Source organism: Eschscholzia californica, unplaced genomic scaffold (assembly GCF_041429995.1).
Source record: "Eschscholzia californica isolate CP2 unplaced genomic scaffold, dmEscCali1.0.p SCAF_3, whole genome shotgun sequence".
NCBI lineage: Eukaryota > Viridiplantae > Streptophyta > Magnoliopsida > Ranunculales > Papaveraceae > Eschscholzia > Eschscholzia californica.
This window is the reverse complement of record NW_028238420.1, coordinates 52,368,974-52,391,200: the sequence shown is the minus strand read 5'-3', so window position 1 is coordinate 52,391,200 and position 22,227 is coordinate 52,368,974. Positions and strand designations below refer to the sequence as shown.

Sequence of the window (22,227 nt, the reverse complement as noted above, 5' to 3'; positions counted from 1 at the left end):
TTAAGCCGGGAACTGTTGCAAATACTACATAAAGAATTAAAAGCCTTAACTCTAGTAAAAGTTATTAGAAATTATCAAGGTTGAAGATAACCGTCTTCAAATTAATTGATAATTAGCAAAGTTTAAAACCGACTACCACGGTAGTCAAACTGAACTGTCACCTAAGACATAGTATGAGATTCATACACAGTCTAAGGCATGAGGTATAATTTTAAACCTCGACGAGTAAAACTGAGTGGGTAAAAAGAGTTTTACGGAAGAGGCTCAGATTTACAACTCTCGTTATCAGAAATAATAGAGTTATTTCACAAGTCGTCTAAATTTGGTTTAGTATTTAAACGACAGTCCATTGATGATAAAACATTCCGAATAGGTTTGTCAGATACGTGATCTGATGAATGAAACCCTATTAAGTGAACTTGGAATATTTATTATCGAATCCCTGGTCCAGGTCATTGCATGGACAACAATGACTCACGAAGACTAGCACGGGAGTCGATGGGATAGCGCAGTTTCATGGGCTATAGGAATAGTATATTCTATTCGACTACGTGAGTGTGTAAAAGGTTTATACACTGGATAACCCTCAAATGAGAAGTACATCATTCGTGATGAACGTCAATACTTCTCATAAAGACAATTGGAGAGATTCCTCAAAACATGAGTGCTCCACTCATCTTATGTAAGGAATGCCCGACTTTGGTTCCGTTAAACGCCGCGCCGTAAAAGGAGGTTATAAAGACGGATACTGGGAAGGACAAGATAGACATGAAGTTAAGTGGGAGCGCAAGAATGGATTGTGTCACCCTAATCACATTAGGTACAAAGTGTCTCAAGGCCACTTGATGAGTAGCAACTGAAAATGCGTGGCCGCGCTCAAACGGATTAAAAGTTAATCGTTTGTCTTTTACAGTTGTACTCGGATATCAAGAAAGTCTGAATGACGTGACGTATCAGATGGGATACTAAATTGACACGGGAATCGAGGCATTGCACTTGTTCTAAGTCCAAGTGGGAGTCTGAAGGAGTTGAAGGAGATGTCCTTCGACCAAGGTGACAATGCGAACAATTTGTCGGATAGGACAATTGATGTGGAAGATCATCAAGTCCGATTGATTTAGGGATCGTAGAGTTGTAGCTAGAGACCAACTACGATCGTCGAATTACGAAGTAATTCGCGGCTAACTTCGATCGGATCCTACAACGGGTTACACATAAGAGTGACAAATTGATCTAGGATATGACTAGTGGGAGTGAGATATAATCATGGGAGTGTCCCATAAACATATCTCATAGGCCTAAAAAGGAATTAGGCAAAGATAGTACAAAAAGGCCAAAAGCAGGGTTTTTGGGCCTAGGCCGATTCGGGCACTTTTAGGGCTCGGATTGGGCTGATTTTTGGAGGGACGTTTCCTTATGTTATGAACATTAAATCTGCCAATTTTGGCTGGGTTTGGACGTCATCTCCTTAGGGAATTGAGAAAATACCAATAGTTGCTATTTTCGACTATTTCCCTAAATCTTATTCTAAAGGGTGTTTTGGGAAACCTAAAAGGAGGTGGATTCTTATTAGGGTTCTATATAAACACTCTTAGGGCAGAGAATAAGGTGTGGAATTTCTCTCTAAGCTTTCTTACTCTACCACATCAAGTAGAGAGGAGAAAGTGAGCTAATTCCCATTAACTATCTATCTAGTCAAGCAAGAAGAAGGTCTTCTTATTATCCAACCACCATTGGTGTGCTAGCTATACAACAAGGTGGGAGATCAAATTGATTGCTCGTGTCCCAAGTAGAGGAGCTACACTTGAAGCTCTTGGTCTTCTTCAATCAATTCAACTAGTTTGAGGGAAAAGCGATTAAGGTAATCCACTATCTCCATTAGATTAATTACTAGTTTTGCATGTGATCCTGGGAATACTAGTGTAGACATTAGATGTCATATTTCCGCTATAAACACTAGTAGAAGGGTGTAAATCCTTACAATGTCAACACCTTGGAACCACTTGGGCTACCAACTGTTGACTATTTTGCTTTTAACAACCCACTTGGCCTTTTAACAAAAAAAAAACAACCTACTCGGCATATTGAAGAAATTCACAAAATAGAGAAATACTGAAATTTTATTAATAAAATTCACATAATAAACAAGACATTTTTAGTCATTTCCTAAAGATATTCTGGTTATTATAACATTTCGGCTCAAATAATAATTTTTTGTGCATGAAAAGCAACACGTTGATTAAGGTCTCTAACTACAAGGTGTAATCTTCTTCTGTCGTTTATGTTTCAGTGCCTCTAAAGACGACACATGTTTTTGCACAGACCCCCCTTCTTGGCATTCCTCATGGGCCTCAAAGTCCAAGCGAATTAGGTCCAGTTCGAGAGCCCTCAAGACTTGCTTAGTCCACCAAAAGAGAAGGTGGAGCACGCCTATTAACGCCCCCCCATGGTTTTCCTCGGTCTGAACAATTGACTTAGGTCAAAGTCAAGTAGGTTAGAGAGTAGGGTTTGTAGAAGGGAGGGGCTAAACGCACCTCCCAAAGTGCTCTTGGCACCCGGACCATGGCATGGGACATCTCCCAGTTTGTGCTTTGGTCGGGTGCCAATAGCAGTTTGGATGGTGCTTTTAGCAGTACCCTTTGTGGAACCGCTGGTGCCTATAGACCCTTAGGAAGAGGTTAAGCAATCAACGGATTAAAATTAACCACGTCTCTTGATCTCTGTATTAGGGGTACGATATATTCCACAACGAGAAGTACAGGATCTTTTGTTGCCCTTGCAACTTCCTGAACTTCATCAAATCTGTAAGATTCTCTCCTTAAATCCATGATCCAGTAGAGGCGAAAATAGCTCCTTTTTTTTCACCCTTCTTCTAGTAATGGTGTCCAATACAATAAAAGGGTAGGTTTCAAATTAGGGTTTTGATGGATTCAGAACTGAAAGGAGGATTCAATTTTTCAAAGAATCAAAATATGAAACCAGTAGAAGAAAATCAAACCACCAGACTAATAGAGAAAGATGAACAACCATTACTAAAATCAGATTCTTCAACAACAACAACAACTAATTCTTCTACTGTTACTGAGAATTTACCAGAACTCGAGAAGAAGTGTGCTGCTTATGTTCGTAATGATGTTTATGGAACAATGGGAAGAGGAGAATTACCATTGAAAGAAAAATTTATGATTGGATTTGGTTTGATTATCTTATTACCGATTCGATTAATTATTACTTTTACTATATTGATTCTCTATTACTTTATTTGCCGATTCTGTACTTTTTTATCGGTTCCGAATAAAGAAGATGAACAAGAAGATTATGCTCACTTGGTTGGGTGGAGAAGAAATGTTATTGTTGCTTGTGGAAGGTTTCTTTCTAGGGCAATTTTGTTCACCTTAGGGTTTTATTGGATCAATGAAACTTATCGAAACTCAGATGCTGTGGATAAATTGGTGAATCAGGTATAAAATTGATGATCAATTCTTAACTCATTTCACTTTTTCTGAGTCTATGTTAGGTCGTTGAATTTGTAGGAACTAAAATAGAGTCTTGGAAATTTGTTGTATTGGAATAGAACAAGCATTAGAATTTTGAAGTAGGAAATAATTTGAGCTAAACAGTTGGAGAAACCCTAGATAGGAAAATGTAGAACTCCATTTGTTATTTTGTTATTGTAGAAAGCGTAAGAAGGTTAGAATAGGGAGTATAACATCGAGGCTGTTGGAGTTGGGTACTAGTCGCTCGATCCAGGAGTAGTGACTAGGAGAGAGTAGTTGAGGACTAGCTGCAACATTTAGGATATCAGATGAACAATTCTATACACATATATATATCTCATAATAAGTAATTGCCAAATTAATGAGAAAAGCGACTGGAGTCTAGTATATTGGATTAAAATTTATCAATTAATCAACCAACTGATAATTCTATCCAATTCCAAAAACTAAAGAGGAACAAAAAGATGGAGTTGGTTGTTTTCTCAAATGCATGAATATTATACTCATGTGGAATTATTATGCTTAATAGTACAAATATTTTTGTTGCTTAAAAGAGTAAAAGAAAGACAAAGATTTAAATTTATTTGTTAAGAAATAAGAACTTTTCTGTCATCTTACCTGACTTCTTTTGCACGGTTCTATTCGTCAGAGTGACAGCGGAGAACAGTCTGAAGAATCGGAAAGACCTGGAGCAATCATATCAAACCATGTTTCTTATTTGGATATCTTGTATCACATGTCCGCATCCTTTCCGAGCTTTGTTGCCAAGGTGGGTTAGCCAACTACATTCTAAAAGCACATGTAACAATTTTCTATGGAAAGAAACTTGATGTGATTTCTGTTTTTCTTTGCTTACTTTTCGTTCAGTGACTGACATGTTTACTGACTTCTTTTGTCTATTGGAACTCAATTGCTGAAGAGATCGGTAGCTAAACTTCCTCTCGTTGGTCTCATCAGGTTCGTTCACAATAACTGAGAATTTTAGGGGACATTACAAGATTGAAATCTAATCCTCCCAATCGAGTAAAACCCCTATTAGACGCCTAGAGGTCCTTATAAGATGCAATATGGATATTTGAGTATAGCTTTTTATCTAAAGCTTGCCTTTTTAAATTAGATTCTGATAATATGTATTTCAAATGCTTATGTTTTTCACAGCAAATGCCTGGGCTGTGTTTATGTACAGCGGGAGTCAAAATCAGCTGATTTCAAGGGTGTTTCAGGTACATGTTTTTTAAATCCAGAATTTGTATTATGGGATGTTTGTACCTTATCATAGGCAAGTAATAGTATCTTGTCCATAGCTAGTAAAACTTGGCATATTTTTATGTCTTTCATATATTTTGTTTGTAAACCTGTAAATTTATCCTGAGGAGACGACACCTCATCAAACTTATGCGATTAGGATCAAATGCTAAGGCACCCTCAGCTTGGGCATTGGGAGTCTTCAAATTTATCCCAAATCCACAAGTATATGTACATGACTCTCACTCTATTGCATACTTAATCACAATCTTTAATGGGAACGATAGATGAATAACTTACTAAAACAAAAATAGAAGTTCTGAATTATACTAGATATGGAATACAATAGATGAAGAATGTGATGCAATTAGATTACTTCAGCATCCCTTTCCTGTAACCATTAGACACCCTAGTAATTCATTTGTTATTAATGTTTGTGTGTTTTCTATATATATGAGACATGGAAGTGTATCTTATTTGTCCGTCACATGGAGCCAACTATCATATGCTTAACCGCCTCTCTTATCTGCAGGGGTTGTGACAGAAAGAATTCTAGAAGCCCATCAGAATAAAGATGCTCCACCAATGTTGATTTTTCCAGGTTACCGTTCTATCATCTTAATGGCCTATTAATGCGATGCTTTTATCCTACTCAGCAATTTGGAGAGTTTTAACCTATTACGGAGTTAATTCCGGAGTGAAATGTCACCAAGGCTATCAGTAGTTTAGTAAGGTCATCTACCAGACTACCAGTACGAGTTTGCTTCTTTCTCTGTATATCAGTCATTGCATTTGTACTGGAAGACTTCAATTACTTGCGCATTAGATTCTCACTTGCATAACTAGCAACTTGGAGGTGAAAAAAATAAATATGTTAATTATGGTTGATCTGCATAATATATTTAAACCCATTGCTCTGAGTTTTTAGCAGATCTGTTCACCTAATATTGTAATATCCTTAGAAGTTAGAACTTCTGGTGATTGACCTTAAGTTTCTGCCAGGCCATTATTTGAAAATCTCTAGGTTTCAGACAGATAAATTGTTGACAACTGAACAATGGAACCATTTCTTTGCTTTTTTCCTTAATTTCTTGACAATCTCTTCTTTGGAAGTGCGGACTTCCGAATAATATGCAGAATAGCATGTGAGTCATGTAGTTATCATACTCTTTGGAGTTCCAGTTTAACATTTGTTCTGCTCTAATCATATTTTGGTTAGTGTATGAAATGTAGCTATTCTGTGAAAGTTAAAGCGAGCCCATGTTCTTGGGTGCGCAGCGACACAATTGTTTTAATATTAAGGATGAATATCTCATTGGATCTGTGCTTAATTACATATTTTTCTGGTTTCTTGATAATTTTATGGAAATACTTTATGAAAATCTTATGGTTATCTTATTTTAAATTCATCAGAGGGCACTACTACAAATGGAGATTACCTCCTTCCATTCAAGACAGGTGCATTCTTAGCAAGAGTACCAGTCCTTCCAGTAATATTAAGATATCCTTATCGGAGATTTAGTCCAGCATGGGATTCCATTTCTGGGGTGAGTATCCCAAGTCAATTCTTGTCTTTATAGATTTGATAAGCAACTCTTAAATTCTATCGTACTTAACCTAGAACACTTCAACCATTTGTGAGCAGAAACAATTTAACTTGGTAGTATTCAGTTCTTCAGGATTCTGTTATTAATAAATGCTTCAAATTACTCAATACTTTTAACTCAGGCACAAAACGTTTGATGAGATTAACTAGTTTGTTTGCTTAGCTAGGTATCTCTAATTCCTTTATTTCCATCCTTACATGTATCTGTAGGTACGCCATGTAATATTGCTCTTCTGTCAGTTTGTCAACCATATTGAGGTTGTTCGCTTGCCTGTCTATTATCCTTCAGAGCAAGAAAAGGAAGAACCAAAACTTTATGCTAATAACGTCCGAAAGTTACTGGCTGCTGAGGTATTTGTTCTCTTCCTTCAGGTTTGTGGATATCAAGTAAATGAAATGCATGAGAGCCTTGTCCAATCTTTCGCCCTTTATTATCACATGAAAGGTTCTCTCTGTACCAAAAGCTTCAATGATTCTCAAATTGAAGTAACTGATTTATGTCTTCCACTCGTCCTATGATGATCCTAAGCCCAGATTATGTGGTTTACCTGTCACTGATTTGAGTTATGTAACTGTGTTTGTTTACTAAAAACTAAGATATCCTTTCTGCATGTAGATAAATAGTGTTCATACATAAACAAACAAGAGTTGCTTTTCGTGGAAGTTTGGAGCAGAGCTCTTAATCTCTAATAATTCTCGTTTTGTTCCTGATATGAGCTCCGTCAATTTTACACGAATTTGTGATTTTGCTGGTTTTCAGGGTAATTTAGAGCTAACGGATATTGGACTGGCCGAGAAGAGAGTCTATCATGCTGCTCTTAATGGTAATAATAAAGTACCCAGTGTTTTACATCAGAAGCATGATTGATAAGTTGACTACCTTGCTCCCAAATTACTCATATACTCAAGTTGGGTTGCTTGGTTTACTTAAAGAATTTGACTCGATAGAATTTGGTTTACCATGGGTATGCTTTTAATGATATGTATCTTGTACTAATAACCCATGATAGTTTAAATTTGACTCCTTATATTTCATACAATATTAATAACAAGTTATTATAGTTTGAGGACTGGTTTTTGGGTATCTTATTTAATGAAATATCGAACAATAACTGCTTGATTGTAGTGTTGTTTAAGGCATAGTCTATCGATATACGTTTGGCCGAAAAATACTAAATCCCGTAGACTCGTAGGAAAGATATCGGTGTCATATGTAAAACTGAAGCATCTGTATGGTGTCATGCAGGTTTCTTATGCCAAAGCTAACGAAGATTTGTATACTATAAGTTTGTACCATTCATTCATCCGGAATTCGAAATATTTGTTCAGAAAAGCATTCATTTCTTTCTTTTTTTTGTAACCCTAGAAATGAGCATGTTTTTCTTTTTTTTTTTCTTCACTGGAAATGCTCTCGGAGTGTTAGTGTCAAATATTTCCACGTCTTTGTTGTGTCATTAGCCTCTGCTTCAGTTATACTTGTTGTCTGTCGAAATTTTAAGTTTCCAACATTGTTTGTCTGTGAGTGGTGTTTGTTCAGTCAGAAACATTAGTAAAAGAATAGAAAATGGCTGTCACAAGTTGCCCTATTGTTCTATTATTTTGTTTAGTTTTTGCGAATTTCGTGTTTTCTGGACTAAAGGGCCGACATACCCATGTTTTAAGTGTCATTTATCAGCTAAACGACCACTCCGTGGTGTATGAAGGTGGTTGTTATATTCCATTTCGAATGACTGAATCATCTGAGCAACCAAACTAGTGGCACGGCACGGCCACCTTGTGAAGCATGTTTGATTAACATGATGATGCTTCTTTTTGGAAATAGGTGAAGGGACAATTTTGCATATTTGTAGGGGAGAGGGTAGGTGCCATTAGAGGGGAGATTCTGTATACAAAGAAGACACAAGGGCAATTGATACCTTGTCGTCTCGGCTAGCTCTCTTACACGGCGTCTTGTTTGTTCTTGTCGTTCATTTTGTATATTGTAGGCTAATGTGTCTCTTGAATGAGAGTACAAGTGCTGCACATTACCTATTAGCTAGTTTTGTCCAAGACATAGATAATCCGGAAATCCTAAAGAGCAAGCAAGCTTGGACGGGGTTTGGACACCCATTTTTTTTTTTTCATAGATTATCTGGCGAGTCCGCTTGATAATTTTAATGGACAAAATATACCAGAGCCCAACCAAGCCAAAAGAATAAATCTACCCGATCGGCCCAATTCCCACTCCACATCCGCCTCTAGCTGATATTATTATCGTTCCCTTTATAACCCCCATTTGTGTCGACCTAGTCCCTGCGCCCTAGAACTGAAAGCAACATACACAAAGACACAAACAGAGATTACTACGTAGGAAATTTGTATTCCATTACCTTCTTTAACTTTTTTTTTTTGTTGTTGACAACTACCTTCTTTAACTTAAGAAGTTATTATTCTATCGTCTAATGTATGATGTATGAATGTCATATCACAAAATGAATGAAATGGTTCCCACAAACAAAAAAGGCTAATGATATCCATTCATATTACTAACCCTAGTCCCCTAGGCACACTATCTGTATTAGATGAGCACAAAATTGGTGGGTCATTCCTTTGATGGATCACCCAATGAGGGAGGGGCATGGACCAATGCTTTCTATTTAATCTGTCCGTACATGTAAAAGACACCTTATCTTTATATACTAATATTAGTTCACTTTAAATATAGAATCTTTCATTTCTCAATCCAACCACTTAGCTGTTTTATAGGGTCCTTCTTTCTTTATTTTCACTTGTTTTTCTAACTTGGAAAACCAAATTCACCTTTACTTGACAATCTATCGATTTTAGGTAAAGAAGATAATTGAATAGTAATATATAATTAAAGATTTACCCTCACAACAAGGTTTTTATGCATTCTTAGATGTAAAGATATATATGTAACCGACCAACAACCCTTGATTGGAGTGGTAAGAGGTATAATCTTACACCTAGAGGTCAAGGTTTCGAGGCACACGTTTAACAATTCAAAAAAAAGATATATATGTAACCTAACTTTAATTATGCTTATTTTTGTGGGGAAATGAGATCCTCATAGGTAAACCCATTTTTTATTTCGACAAAAAGAAGTGCAAACCTATTATATTGGATAGTGGGAAATGGGATGACACTTTGACACGATAATAAAGTAAAAAATATTACATTAGTTTAATGTAATTTGACATTTAAAATTAATTATCAATAAAAAAATATAAAACAAAGTGTTTATTGAGAAAGACATCGATTCTAAGTTCTTTTGTTTTTGTTGAAAATACATCGTTTCTAAGTTGGGAAGTGGGAAACAAGTGCGGGGATTGTTGGGGTTTAACAATACATTTTATTTTGTTTTTTTAATTGGAGATACTTGTGATATGTTAAATCACCCTTAGGTTGGAGGGCGATTCTCTTTGGGGGTGGTTTGGACCCAAAACAACCAAATAGCCTCTTTGAGTTCCAACAAAATGAAGTTCTTCATTTATTGAATTTTGTATGTCATTTTTGAAATAATAGTTATACTACAAAAAAATTTCTAAAGTGATTTAAGTTGTATTTCAACGATTAAGTGTTTAGACCTCAGAGGAAAAAAGTTTAAACCTTCCCATAATAACCATTATGAATTTTTTTGACATGTGTAGAGTCCCAATTTTTTTTTTTTGAAAAATTGACTACGATCTATGTTAGTCGTTACAAGACATTGATACATCATCAAGATGTGATAAGCACGACAACCACCTAAATTACACAAATGATTAAAGAGACTTGAAACCCGACAACAAAGAGGCCTAAAGCCCGACAACAACTACTTTATTTAGTGTCTAAATTACATGGGATAAATCTTGGGGATAAACTGCTTCCACCGAGACTCGATCTCAAAACCTCATGGGTTTGAGAGGGATGCCCTACAGCTACACCAAATGTTGGTGGACATGTAGAGTCAATTTTTAAATGTTTGGGTTGGCCATGATTCTCTCATTTCGTGATGATTAGCGTGAATAGTTTATAGCTTTGTCGATATCTTACTTGTTAGGATAATCCTCATTAATTGTGGAAGGGGCAGGATGTGTGTTAATAAGTGTGGGGGAAGTCTTACCTCTAGAGCCAACTTCTCAGGTGCTAAAGGCCCAAAACCATCCAACACTGGTGACACCGTGACAGAATCAATATGTGAGAGAGAAATTGTAGAAGGGATAGGGGGAGTATCAATAAGTGGGGGAGTTTGTTTATACACTTGTTATTGTTAGTAATTTCTTTGTACAAAATTCAAAGTTTTAAGGGTGCACATAAATATGTCAATGGATATTCAAAAACGGATATCCATTTGAGTTTATGTTCGATAAAGAGAAAATTATTTCAAACTTAGGACATAAAATGCCTAAAGAGATAAAACATCCCAAAAATAAATGTAGAAGAGATAAGCTTGTACATTTACAGTAAATTGACCAATAATATTAGAATCCAGAGGACCAAAGGAGAAAATAAGAAAGAAAAATTAAAATCTGCATCAAATCCGATAAGATTTTGAATAATATTTTTAATTTTAGAATTCATTCCAATTTCAGGTGGATTCCTTTTACCCTATCTCAATTGCAAAAGTTAATTTGGTAATGCCACTAAACAAATTCTCAATTGTCAGCAAAATTGACAATGATCTTATTATCTTCTTAACAAATACTTGACACGTCATGGAAAAAGTGGTCCTTCATCCGGGAGACTTTGGGTTGGCGATACGTGTAATAGTAGCAGGTTGGCATCCCATGTGCGCCTACTCTGTTTTATATGTCTTCAGTCAGCAGCTCCTATTTATCACACTTTCCTTTTCTTACCATTTCCCATTGGGATATAGAAGGAGAAAACCAAGTTAGGTTAATAATTTTGAACAAATCCTTTTCATTAGAATGTGTCTAAAGGTCCATCTAGGAAAGATCAATCTATGTTAATGGAGTGCCCTATGTGACATTCTAGATGTTAAAATTTGAATGTCACGTTCGACCAGGGAGGCATTAACAGACCACCTCTAGCTGCAGTCAACCGAAGTTTTATTAATTTTTCAAAAGGGTGGGATTAGAATTTGAATGTCCTATTCGTGGAAGACAAAGGGGCTCCCTACATCGAGATTAGAATTTGTTGCCCTGCTGTAGCCATGACGAAGGGGATTTCTCTTTCATCTTGTTCACCTCATAAAATCTAAGTTGAAGAAGATGGTTTTTAGAGAGAGAAAGAAAGGGAAAAGAAGGAAGAAAGAAGAAGAAAGAGAGGGAGGGAAAGAGAGTAAAAAGATGAGGATGAAAATGGTGGACGAAATTATTAGGTGACCAGAATTTGTATTGGCCATTTGGCCAGAATTTATGTGTTGAGGTGAGGGCAAGATGGAGATGGAGATTATGGGTAAGAAACAACTTAGTAAGTTTTGGACCAAAAAACAATTGTGCCCCTAAGCCATTTTCGATTGACTAAGTCTTTACGCTCTAAAGATTTTTCTTTATGGCCCAAGCCCCACCTTCAATCCATCTCCCATGCCCATTTCATTTGATGTCAATAAAACCTCGTTATGTCTACAAACACAATCTTTGTCTTGAAAGAAATAGACTTATAGTATATGTGTTGGGATAGTTTTCAAAGGCCGCGACTTTGAGACATAAAAAATAATCTCCGGGGAATAAATTCTTAGGGGAATCCATGTTTTTATGTACATTCTCAGAGAAATATTATTTTTTTACCCAAAAATTAAATTGATCAAACATTGTCCCACAATCTTCATCTTCTCTATCATCATTACCACCACAACTTCCCACCACTACCATTACCTCCTCTTCTCTCTCTTCTCTTCTCCTCCCTCACTTAATTTTACCCTCTCCCTCAGTCTCTCCATCACTCTCTCACTATCTCCCTTTATTACTCTCATCTATCTCCCTTTATTACTCTCATCTATCTCCCTTTATTATTCTCATTATCTATGTCTCTCGATCTCTCTCAATCTCTCATTATTTCTTGATTAACCTCTCATTTTTTTTCTCTCTCACACACACAAACACTGTTCCGGCGAAGGGAAGTGTTCCCTTCGCAATAACCGAACTTCGAGGAGAGTTTTTGGCGAAACCCTTTGAGGATTTCGTGGCCACAAAATGTTTTGTGACCCTGACCATTTAGTGGCCACAAGACGTTTCGTGGCTACAAAATATTTCGTGGGAACAAACTTTGTGATCTCCACAAAGAGATTTATACACATGCCGCAAGAGAGAGAGGGTGAGATAGAGACTGCGAGAAAGAGAGATAAAAATCGTGAGAGAGAAAAAGAGAAACTAATCTACATAGAGATAATTGTACAACGAGAGAGATGAGAGTGAACTACAATGAAAGAGAGAGAAATATTGTAGGGTTTTGGTGTATCCTATACACTACCTAGTGTTGTAAGCGGAATCTCAAACATCTCATGTTTAACACTAGATTGCCCAGGACCTATATGCATAAACTAATCAATGAACTAGAGAGGGATAAATACCTTAACGCGTTTTTCCCTCGAACCATTCCAATCGCATGCAAAGATCGAGAGCTCCAACTGTAGCTCCTCTACTTGAGACACCGAGTGAATAGACTTGATCTCCCTTCCTTTCAGACTGCTAGGACTTAGTAGAAGGTTGAGAAGAACTCTTCTTCTTGACTAGATTGATAGAATGGGAACTTTCTCTCTATATTTCTCTCTCTCCAATAGCTGTATATTCAGAGAGAGAGAGAGTTGTATATTTTTCCTTAGAGAAAAATCCACACCTTTTCTGTTCTCAACTGACCCAATATATAGACAAACCCTAATTAGAATCTCATTCAGATTAGGTTTTCTATTTTCTGGGTCACAGAAAAGATAATTACCAAAATACCCTTTTTGGGGTATTTTGATAATCCCCTTAAGTGTGGCCGGCCAGGGCAGCCCACTATGGGCCTTATATGGCCGGCCCACTTACTCTGGTCGGCCATCTCATGGCCGGCCCAAAGAGCCTTCCTCTATCTTGTCCCGAATCTCCATTCGGACCCTTTCGGCCTTTCCAGTTGAATCCCATCCAACTTTAGCCAGTTCCCGTCTAGTCAAATCTCTCCGATCAAGTTACCACTCTTATGTGTAACCCGTTGTAGGATCCGGTCTATGTTAGCCTCGAATCAACTCCTTGATCCGACGATCGTAGTTGGCTTCTAGCAAAGCATTACGACCCCTAATTGGACCGGACTGGATGATCTTTACGTGTGGTCATCGTTATCCTAACTGACAAATTGATCGCATTGCCACCTTGGTCGAAGGACACTCCTTCGGAAGGACATCCCCTTCAGACCGAACGGATAAATCCTTCAAATATATGGTGAGAACAACAAAGAGATAGTCAGTGAGAGCGAAAGAGAGAGGGAGAGAGAGAGAGAGAATGAGAGAAAGAAAGAAAGAGAGGGGGAGAGAGAGAGAGAAAAAAAAAACGAGAGAGAAAGAGGGAGAGAGAAGATGACGAAGAGAGGACAATGTTTAATCAAGTCAATTTTTAGATTAAAAGAAGAATATGCTTTCTAAATCAATTTTTATTGGCCAATTCTTTATGCCCTCGAGATTTTTCTTTATTTCCCAAAGTCGTTGCCTTTCCAAAAATGCCACTTGTTTTGAAGAAGCAAAAAAGAAATTTAGGTTTCAAAATTTTGGGTAAAAAAAATTGTTTCTTTTTTGTCGTCCTCAAGTCCCACTTTAGGCCAGCAGACTACAAGGAGATGCTAGAGTGCCCAACTCGGTGCCCACTAAAATGTCCAACTGACGTGGAATTCATTCAAAGACAAGGTTTTTTCAAAGTTTGACTACGGTGGGGACCACTTTTATTTCTAAATGAGGAAATTTAGGCATTTTAGTGGGCATTCTAGCTGGGAACGCTATCATTTCCCGCATACTACATTCGTCGACCACCTTTTAAAAAAATTCACATATTCTTTTTCTCCTCATACTACCAACACCAACGTCACCACGACACCACTACCCAGACCACTGGCACCTCTGACCACCACCTCCGACCACCACCACCACCACAATTCTTTTTTTCCGCATTTCCGCGAAGGAGATAACCCTCTTCGTCGAAACTCGTGTTCTTGCTTGGGGATTCATTTCTCCAAACAAGAACTGATTTGGGGATTCCCCCGGTACCAAAAGCGTTTTGGTCTGGGAGGTTTTCTGCAAACCAAACTACGATTTGGTTTGGGGTTCCCCCCAAAATAAGTGCGAGTTTCGACTAAAGGGGTGATCCCCTTTGCCGCAACAGAGAGAGAGAGAGCTAGAGAGAGACGAAAAGTGGGAAAGGGAGAGAGAAAGATTGAGCACAAATAGAGAAAAATTGAGCAGAGAGTGAGAGTGAGTGAGAGAGAGAGTGAGTGAGTGAGTGAGAGAGAGGGAGTGAGTGAGAGGGAGAGGGAGAGTGTGTGGGAGAGAGCGAGACAGGGAGAGTCGGGTTGGTGATGGTGGCGGGAGTCGGGAGGAGAAAATGAAGAATAAGAAGATCAAAATTTTTTAAAAGAGTCGCTTGCAATAGCAGCCTGTGATAACCAAACTGTCCTGAAGAGAAATGTGAAAGACTTGGAGGAAAACTCAAATATTGAGCCAAAATATTTGTATCCTTAATTATTATTTTTTGTTTCCCCCAAACATTGATTTTCAAAAAAAAAAAAAACAATGAGGTCATATCTCCAACACGGCTCATAAAGGACAGTCTGGTAAAACCAATCCAATTCAAATCTATATATAATGAGCATTCCCTTGTTCCCCGTTCTCCAAGCAAAAGAAAAAAATACCAAGAAATCAAGAATGGAGGACAAAATTCAGACCATAACCAATACCATTACTAGTGTAAATGAAGTAGTTCAAAATGATGAGCTCTTGTTCATCTCTCAACTCCATCCTAATTTCCTATCCAATCTTGTTCCATGTGAAGAAGGTAATTTCAGTTAGTATGACTCTTCTTTTTATTATCATTAGTATAATATGTAATATTTCGAAAAAATTCGAGTATTTGACTGTTTTTTGGCGTTTTGGTCTCTACCCACTTCAAATTCTTACACATTTTTTGTTTCTGTAGAGGTAACATCAAAACCGAAACGAAGGAGAAGGAAGAATAGAAGAGGATGTGAAGCAAGTAGTAATAGTGATCATGAACACAACATGGGTATGTTTAAAAAGAGAAAGTTAAGTGAAAAACAAGTGAATTTACTTGAGATGAACTTTGAGAATGAACACAAGTTGGAATCGGAGAGAAAGGATAAAATTGCTTTAGAATTGGGTTTAGATCCTAGACAAGTTGCAGTTTGGTTTCAAAATAGAAGAGCAAGGTGGAAAAACAAGAAGCTTGAAGATGAATACTCAAAACTCAAAGCTTCTCATGAAAATGTCATCCTTGAGAAGTGCCATCTCGAAGCTGAGGTACACTGAGAGAGGGCTCCGACCCGACAAGAAACTAAATTCTTGTTTACGTTTTCCCTGCATATTTGGGAATTTGCTTGAAATTGAGACTTCGGTCTCCAACCCAAATATTCGTTTTCCGTATAAATATGCTCAATTTGGACTTCTTCTAGCACAACTTAGGCTAGAATAGTATCGAAATTCATATTTTTCTTTAACATGACTTTTGTTTATCTAATGAACATATAATTATTTGTTATAGGTTCTCAAATTGAAAGAGGAGCTCTCTGAAAAGGAGAAAGAATTAGGAATGCAATGGGAGCGTCTCGATGCAGTGTCGAGTAGTAGTCCGAGTCCCTCTTTTTCTATGGATGTGGAAAATTGCCAACATTTTCTTGGAGATTACATGGGGGGAGGAATCGAAAATCTGTTCTATTTACCTGAAATTAATTGGGGGAATTTGTATGGAATTTGAGTAGTGGTTATTACTATTTTACTATGTAAATAATCAACTAATATGTAAATTATAGTAGTTGTGTTCTCTTATTTAGGTTGTAATTATATTAATCATATTGGATTTCTACTAAATTGGATCTTTCTTTCATGGTTTCTCTTTCTATTTTTAAGTCTATGATTTTTGTCTACCGGATATGTTTTTATTTCTGTTTTAGTGGAGCTCAATTATTGATTCTTTTCATAATCCACAAGTGCATTCTACCACTCAATCAAGAAACTAGATGTGAAATAAATATTATTGAAACAACAAGAATTGATGATAGTTCAACAAAAAAAAAACAAGAATTGATGATCAAAGGTAATTCTTTATGGTTTTGGTATAAGAAGAGCATTACCCCATATAGGGAGAGTCTTAATGCATGGGGTATTTGCTCTTGTAGTGAATTGGTCTAAGGAAAATGAAATAAAAAAAAACCTTAGATGAGTGTTTGAGATTACGCAAACTGGGATGCCCCAATCGTTGGTGTCAAATGTCAAACGAAGTAAGAAACTTTTAGCGTAAACTAAATAGTTCGTCGACCTCATCAGCCTGACAAATCAAACAGGTCGTCAAAGCGTTAGACTCATTGAGAAAATGAGAAAATCGCTAGACGATGTTAGGATTTACTTAACTATCTTACAAAAGTCAAAGTAAATTTTTGAAGCTCAGACTATCATAAACATTGTTGATATGCAAAGAGTTAGAAAAAAAATTACTCCACCGACATATTTAACAAAAAAATAGCTTTCGTCAGAGATTTAATAAAAAACTAACAGAAGAACAATTTCAACTGGAACTTTGTGAGGAAAAACAGACATAGTTCAAAGCACCACAATCGATAGTGCAAAAAGAAGATTAATTGAAAAGAATAGTTAGTGCAAGAAATATCATAGCCATGCGACCAGGATCACCTAATACCCGGAAAAAGAATTGTTCCCAAAATATATGAGAAGAAGTTGTAACATAAGCCATATTGGGAGACTGAATATGTACAATAAAGATCTAAGAAAACAAAAATTCTTTAAAAAAATGGAAAATGTATTATGTTCTCTGTAATTTTCGTTTTTCTTTGTGGGTAAATGAAAGGGAAAAGTACACTGTTCATATCTGAATAAAAAAGAAAGGAAAAAAGGTGAACAAAAATGAAAGTAGCATTCCACAAATTGCATGTCTAAACTTCATGGAGGAAAGAGAAAATAAAGAAACTAATTGAAAAAAAATAAAGAAATTAAATAAAACAAAGAGACGGTAGATTACGTTAAGTTAGAAGTTGTAGAATAGATATTAGATATATTAATACGTTCATGGCCAAACAAATTATCTACTAAATAGTGCAAACTTAGGTTTGTAAGAGCTTCCAACCCCCAAAAAGACCAGGAACAATAAAGAGAAGAAGCATTGTTTCATTAAGTTCATAGTATAACTTCTTTTAGTCAACATTTGGGTGAATTAGAGAACAATCACAGATACATCATAGTGACATAGAACAACAAATTTCATTCATATGGAGGCAAAGGTGAAAGTGAAAAAGAGAAACCAATAAAACATTCTTTTGAATGCTGATTTACAAACAACATCTCTACAAAGATTTCTTCTTCCTCTCTTCCTAAAGCCAAAGAAACCCTAATTATCACACTATGATAACAGTGGGAGTGACCACAAGAAGTCTTTCAAAAGCTACTACTTGATGAAGATAATGGGTTGGATTTTCCTCTTTCTTCCCTTTCTTATATTTCTTTCGATGATCTTGATTTACTCAAACTTTTTGGTGGTTGACATTCTTTCAAGGGTGAATTTAGAAACATTGAAGATGTTGATAATTGTTTCTGTCGCATTGAGATTGACGATAAGCAACTGAAAGAACTTCTTAGCCTCCTCTTCTCGCTTTCTAGGCTTTGGTCGTTTGAGTCGTCTCGAACTGGAGCTACCTTTAGAGCCTCAGGAAGTATGCAGTTGCAGAGTGACCCTATAAGGAAAGGCACAATTTCAATCAAAATGACATATATAGAATTTCAGGAGAAATGTTAGAAATGCTAAGAGATTCAAAGGAAATGTTGTGTTGAAGACTGCAACACAAAATCCATTATAAAGTTTAAGCAGAGTTATGTTCCTAGGTTGTCGCACGATTATGACGTAAAGCAAGCAATATTGCGTCATGGAAATATCCAATAAAAACACATACAATGATACAAGTTACACAATCAAAAGTAACTGGGGCAAAATGAATTACTATTGAAGCACGTGTACCCAAATGATCAAGGGAAAGATTCGTTTAGGTTTTATCTAAAATTGGGAGGACTAGTCAATCCTAAGGGAGCAAAATCTTTTTTCACAACACATAAGAAGAGTAACATGGGCTACTACTTCAGCCCGCCATATGCTCACGGAAGTATTAAGACGGGCGCCCATTCGGTCATCCTTGTCCATTCCACCATGAAAACAGAAGTTTGTCTACTTTTCTGTTTTCAAGTGTCATACAGATTATTCATAATGACGACTCTCCAATATATTGCGGAAATAATTTTCACATGAGAAAACTCCTACCAATCAGAACATTCAGCCAGATAAATATAATTAACTATAATTCAGAAACTAAAAATATGTCATATGTACCTATCTTTGCTAATCGATTTACCCATTTAGGAATTGTGTTTCCAGTGAGCTTGTAACATATATCCTTGCAGAAATGGTTGCAGTTTTTCACAATCAAGTGATATGTATCACCGTTGTAATTTGCAGATTGGCGCTCCATAAATTCTCTAACCTGAACAGGGTCCATGGTTGTAGTCCCCATGAATATAGATTTTCTAAACTTGAAGCCGGGGCATTGCCTCGGCTCAACTTCAAAGACGCCACTAGTTGCAAAATCATGGGCTCCAAAAGCATACTCTACACCATGAACTGCAAAAGATGGACAAACCAATTAGGAAATATTGATATTTATTGACCAAAATTTCGGACATGTAAAAAAACAGGGACCAAGGTGGTGATTTTTCTCCAAATTCAGATATTAAACCTGACTCGAGATCTGATATGGTTCGAGTTAGATTTCAGTGTTTCCATTTGAGTAATGCACCAGCCTCATCCAAATAGCTGATGCAGGCTAATTATGGGTCCATTTGACTAAGACATAAATAAGTATGAATTAAGAGCGTATTGTTCGAAATCTCCCGAAATGATTATTGTCCCCCTGGTCAAAACAAGTCAAACTTAGACGCAAATAAGTCTGACTTCGGCGAATCAGATCGGGAGTCACCCGAAAAGAGAAATACCCACTTACGTTCGACAAGAATCAGTATGCAAGATTAAAGACACAATGAGGGTCTAATCAAATTTTGCAGCGAAATAACAACACTGAAGAGGTTAACTATAATTCCCTTCATCCCCACTTTGGGAAAACTTACAAGTTAAAAGTCTCCATGTTGACACAGAGGATTGAAAAGAACAGATGGATTCATGTTTATCCAGAACGGAACAAAGATATAACTCATCTCCAAAACCAGACACACACACACATCAGCAGAATTCAAGTGATAGAATTAATGTAAATTGCTATTGCACCTTCAACACCAGAGTGGAAGATGCCAAGTCCCGTCCAATAAAGATAGCCATTCATCGGTGTTAAGTCATAGACATTGAGATAGATTGGAGTGTTCCCTGGACCAAAGCTTGCCGAACGCACTTTAGGAAACAAACAGAAACGTGTGACTGGTTTGCATCTTGAATGAGGAGGTGACAAGGAGCCGCCTCGCTTCTTTGATCCCATGTAATACTTCTTTATCTTTAACACTAACCAAGATAAGAGTAAAATTCGAAAAATAAGATAAGAGTAAAATTCAAAACAGGGAAGAACATAAGGTAAAAATCTGTAACTCGGGAATAAACTTGTTTTGATGTTTCGATCTATCACATGAAAATTTAAGAAGAATCGACAACATAATCATCCAGGCACAAACAATTCCGCTTTCTACTTTGATAAAATTGACTAACATTAGTCAACAATTTAGACACTACATAATGCACATGAAATCCACGTAGTAGTTGTTTTCAATGGCCAATCAACAAACAACAACATAACGGTCAGTTTCAAAGAAAATTCTCCTCGCCCCACTTACTCAAATTATGAGAAAGTTGAAAAGCTATCAAGTTCTTTGCAAATGATTAAATCAAGGCTAAATATCTAACTACTACTAATAGTAGTAAAGAACTGCAAGAGCAAAATCGAAGATCATCCATCCTCATATCTACTAGACTATTAACAACCCAACACACAAATCCATACCCTAATCTGAATTCACCGATTACCGTTGTATCACGCAACCCACCCCGGGATTAAATGGCTGTGATTATAAAATCCTGTTAGGTCCAACATATATAAAACGAAAATTTCAAGGTTTTTTATACCTACCTAAGAATTCCACATTTGTATCTCTCAAACTTCTTCAGTTTAGATTTTGAATAATAATTCTAACATGATAATTGGGTTAATGAAAGCATGTTATTTTTTTCAAAACACTAGAAATTTTGAAACTTTCACAACTACTTAAAAAATAGCCAAAATTACAACAAAGTGTATCCCAAGAAGGGAGTTAACAGACATAGGAAAAAATGATAAAAATTTCAACTTCAAATGTTTTCTCATTGTTTTTGAAACTGAAAGGAAAAAAATCAAACCGACACAAGAATAGATCTCAAAACATTATAAACCAGGAAAATTGCAAAATTGAAAATCAACAAAATTAATCCTACTCATATCAAAATAGGAGATCAACAAAACATAATGGGAAGAAATAAAAAAAACCCAAACATGTAAACTTTCAAGAAAATTCCTAACCCCCCATTAAAGAAAATTCGAAGTCAAGAAAAAAGGATTACCAGGTTAAAGAAAAAAACCCATCAGAATCCAAGAAAATTCCCACAAGCTTTGAATAGCAACACAACTTGATGGAAGAAGAAGAAGGAGAAATCCGCCAACCCTTAAGCAAAGAGAATCTCACAAAATGGGTAACCAGATCTGTAAACCCTTAAACAACACAGGAACCAAAATAAATCATCCAAATATCTGGAACCTGGTGGAGGTAAAAAAAAAAAGAGAGGTTGAACTCGTGAACAAGTTCTTTCTCTCTCTCCCTCTCTTCTTTTTTTCTCTCTCTCTCTCTAACTTACTTTTTATCTCTTTCTTTTTTGCTTAATCAGCAAAGAGGCTTCCTTTTCAAGAGACTCCCGTTTCTTTTTCAATTTTTAATTACTTTAATATTCCTTAAGAAACTGAAATTTTATAGTAATATTTTACAAATAACCACGTCGGTTTTTTAATTTATTATTATTACCAGGTGTAATTCCATCATGGCCTCTCTGAAGATGATCAACTCACCAAAATGACCTCTCGAAGATGATCAACTTTCAAAATGACCCCCTTTTATCAAATTTTTTGATAAAATGTATTTCAATTCCAGGTTTGCCCTTTTATTTGTTTTTGTTAGATTTATTTATTTATTTATTTATCATAAAGAGAAGAGAGAAATATTAGAAGAAAGAGAAAATTTCCGCCACACTCTTGTTCAGAGTAGAGAGATCACCTTACATCTCCACGACTCCACTACCATATCTTCTTCATTTCTCTCCATTTCTCTTTCTTTTTTTTTTACTCAAGTATGAGTTGGGAACTCCCAAATGAATAATGCACCCACACCAAATAAATTGTTTTTAGGGGTTTTCTTCCGCAAACAATATTTGTCTGATTTGGGCAAAAAATTTTTTAAAACAAACGGATCCAAGAAGGAAGATCATTTCGTGATAATTGTGCCTTCTCTCGACTATTTGAAGTTTTCTATTAAGAGTTCTTCTACTTCCATTATTGGTTGCAGGTAAGGTTAAGTTAGCCATGCAGTTGCAAAAACCATGACCTGCAACTTTGAAGCCAAAAACTCCTTATCATTCGTCACCTTCTTTAAGCTGCAAA

At 36.4% G+C, this 22,227-nt stretch overlaps 3 protein-coding genes across 4 annotated transcripts; 2 read left to right on the top strand and 1 right to left on the bottom strand.

The window, feature by feature from the left end:
* Positions 1–2,729: 2,729 nt before the first annotated feature.
* LOC147551696 (lysophospholipid acyltransferase LPEAT1-like) lies at positions 2,730–7,942 on the top strand. Of its 2 annotated transcripts, XM_086670085.1 has the most exons (9): positions 2,730–3,461; positions 4,147–4,266; positions 4,417–4,454; positions 4,656–4,720; positions 5,275–5,343; positions 6,156–6,289; positions 6,559–6,699; positions 7,109–7,172; positions 7,595–7,942. In XM_086670085.1, exons 1-9 carry the CDS (start codon positions 2,925–2,927, stop codon positions 7,612–7,614), a joined length of 1,188 nt encoding a protein of 395 aa, XP_086526211.1. In that variant the 5' UTR covers positions 2,730–2,924; the 3' UTR covers positions 7,615–7,942. The 2 variants fall into 2 exon arrangements, with proteins under 2 accessions (XP_086526211.1, XP_086526210.1); XM_086670084.1 differs by lacking the exon at positions 7,595–7,942 and having other exon boundaries at positions 7,109–7,415.
* A 7,094-nt stretch (positions 7,943–15,036) lies between these two features.
* Positions 15,037–16,357, top strand: LOC147551695 (homeobox-leucine zipper protein ATHB-40-like). Its single transcript, XM_086668776.1, has 3 exons — positions 15,037–15,308; positions 15,450–15,790; positions 16,032–16,357. Exons 1-3 carry the CDS (start codon positions 15,119–15,121, stop codon positions 16,242–16,244), a joined length of 744 nt encoding a protein of 247 aa, XP_086524902.1. The 5' UTR covers positions 15,037–15,118; the 3' UTR covers positions 16,245–16,357.
* Positions 16,358–17,648: 1,291 nt separating this feature from the next.
* LOC147551694 (deSI-like protein At4g17486) lies at positions 17,649–21,545 on the bottom strand. The gene is made up of 4 exons (XM_086668775.1): positions 21,141–21,545; positions 19,827–20,054; positions 18,879–19,166; positions 17,649–18,231 (listed from the first exon to the last, which is right to left on the bottom strand). The coding sequence occupies exons 2-4, from the start codon at positions 20,029–20,031 to the stop codon at positions 17,993–17,995; spliced, it is 732 nt and encodes a 243-aa protein (XP_086524901.1). The 5' UTR covers positions 20,032–20,054; positions 21,141–21,545; the 3' UTR covers positions 17,649–17,992.
* Between the last annotated feature and the right edge of the window lie 682 nt (positions 21,546–22,227).

Excerpts from the sequence above, each read along its gene's own strand:
- LOC147551696 (XM_086670084.1), top strand. The coding sequence starts at position 2,925 with ATGGATTCAGAACTGAAAGGAGGATTCAATTTTTCAAAGAATCAAAAT. Across the intron at positions 3,462-4,146 it reads TGGATAAATTGGTGAATCAG|AGTGACAGCGGAGAACAGTC; the intron begins GTATAAAATTGA and ends TCTATTCGTCAG. Across the intron at positions 4,721-5,274 it reads TGATTTCAAGGGTGTTTCAG|GGGTTGTGACAGAAAGAATT; the intron begins GTACATGTTTTT and ends TCTTATCTGCAG.
- LOC147551695 (XM_086668776.1), top strand. The coding sequence starts at position 15,119 with ATGAGCATTCCCTTGTTCCCCGTTCTCCAAGCAAAAGAAAAAAATACC. Across the intron at positions 15,309-15,449 it reads TCTTGTTCCATGTGAAGAAG|AGGTAACATCAAAACCGAAA; the intron begins GTAATTTCAGTT and ends TTGTTTCTGTAG. Across the intron at positions 15,791-16,031 it reads AGTGCCATCTCGAAGCTGAG|GTTCTCAAATTGAAAGAGGA; the intron begins GTACACTGAGAG and ends TATTTGTTATAG.
- LOC147551694 (XM_086668775.1), bottom strand. The coding sequence starts at position 20,031 with ATGGGATCAAAGAAGCGAGGCGGCTCCTTGTCACCTCCTCATTCAAGA. Across the intron at positions 19,167-19,826 it reads CTTCCACTCTGGTGTTGAAG|TTCATGGTGTAGAGTATGCT; the intron begins GTGCAATAGCAA and ends CATCTTTTGCAG. Across the intron at positions 18,232-18,878 it reads AAATCGATTAGCAAAGATAG|GGTCACTCTGCAACTGCATA; the intron begins GTACATATGACA and ends CTTTCCTTATAG.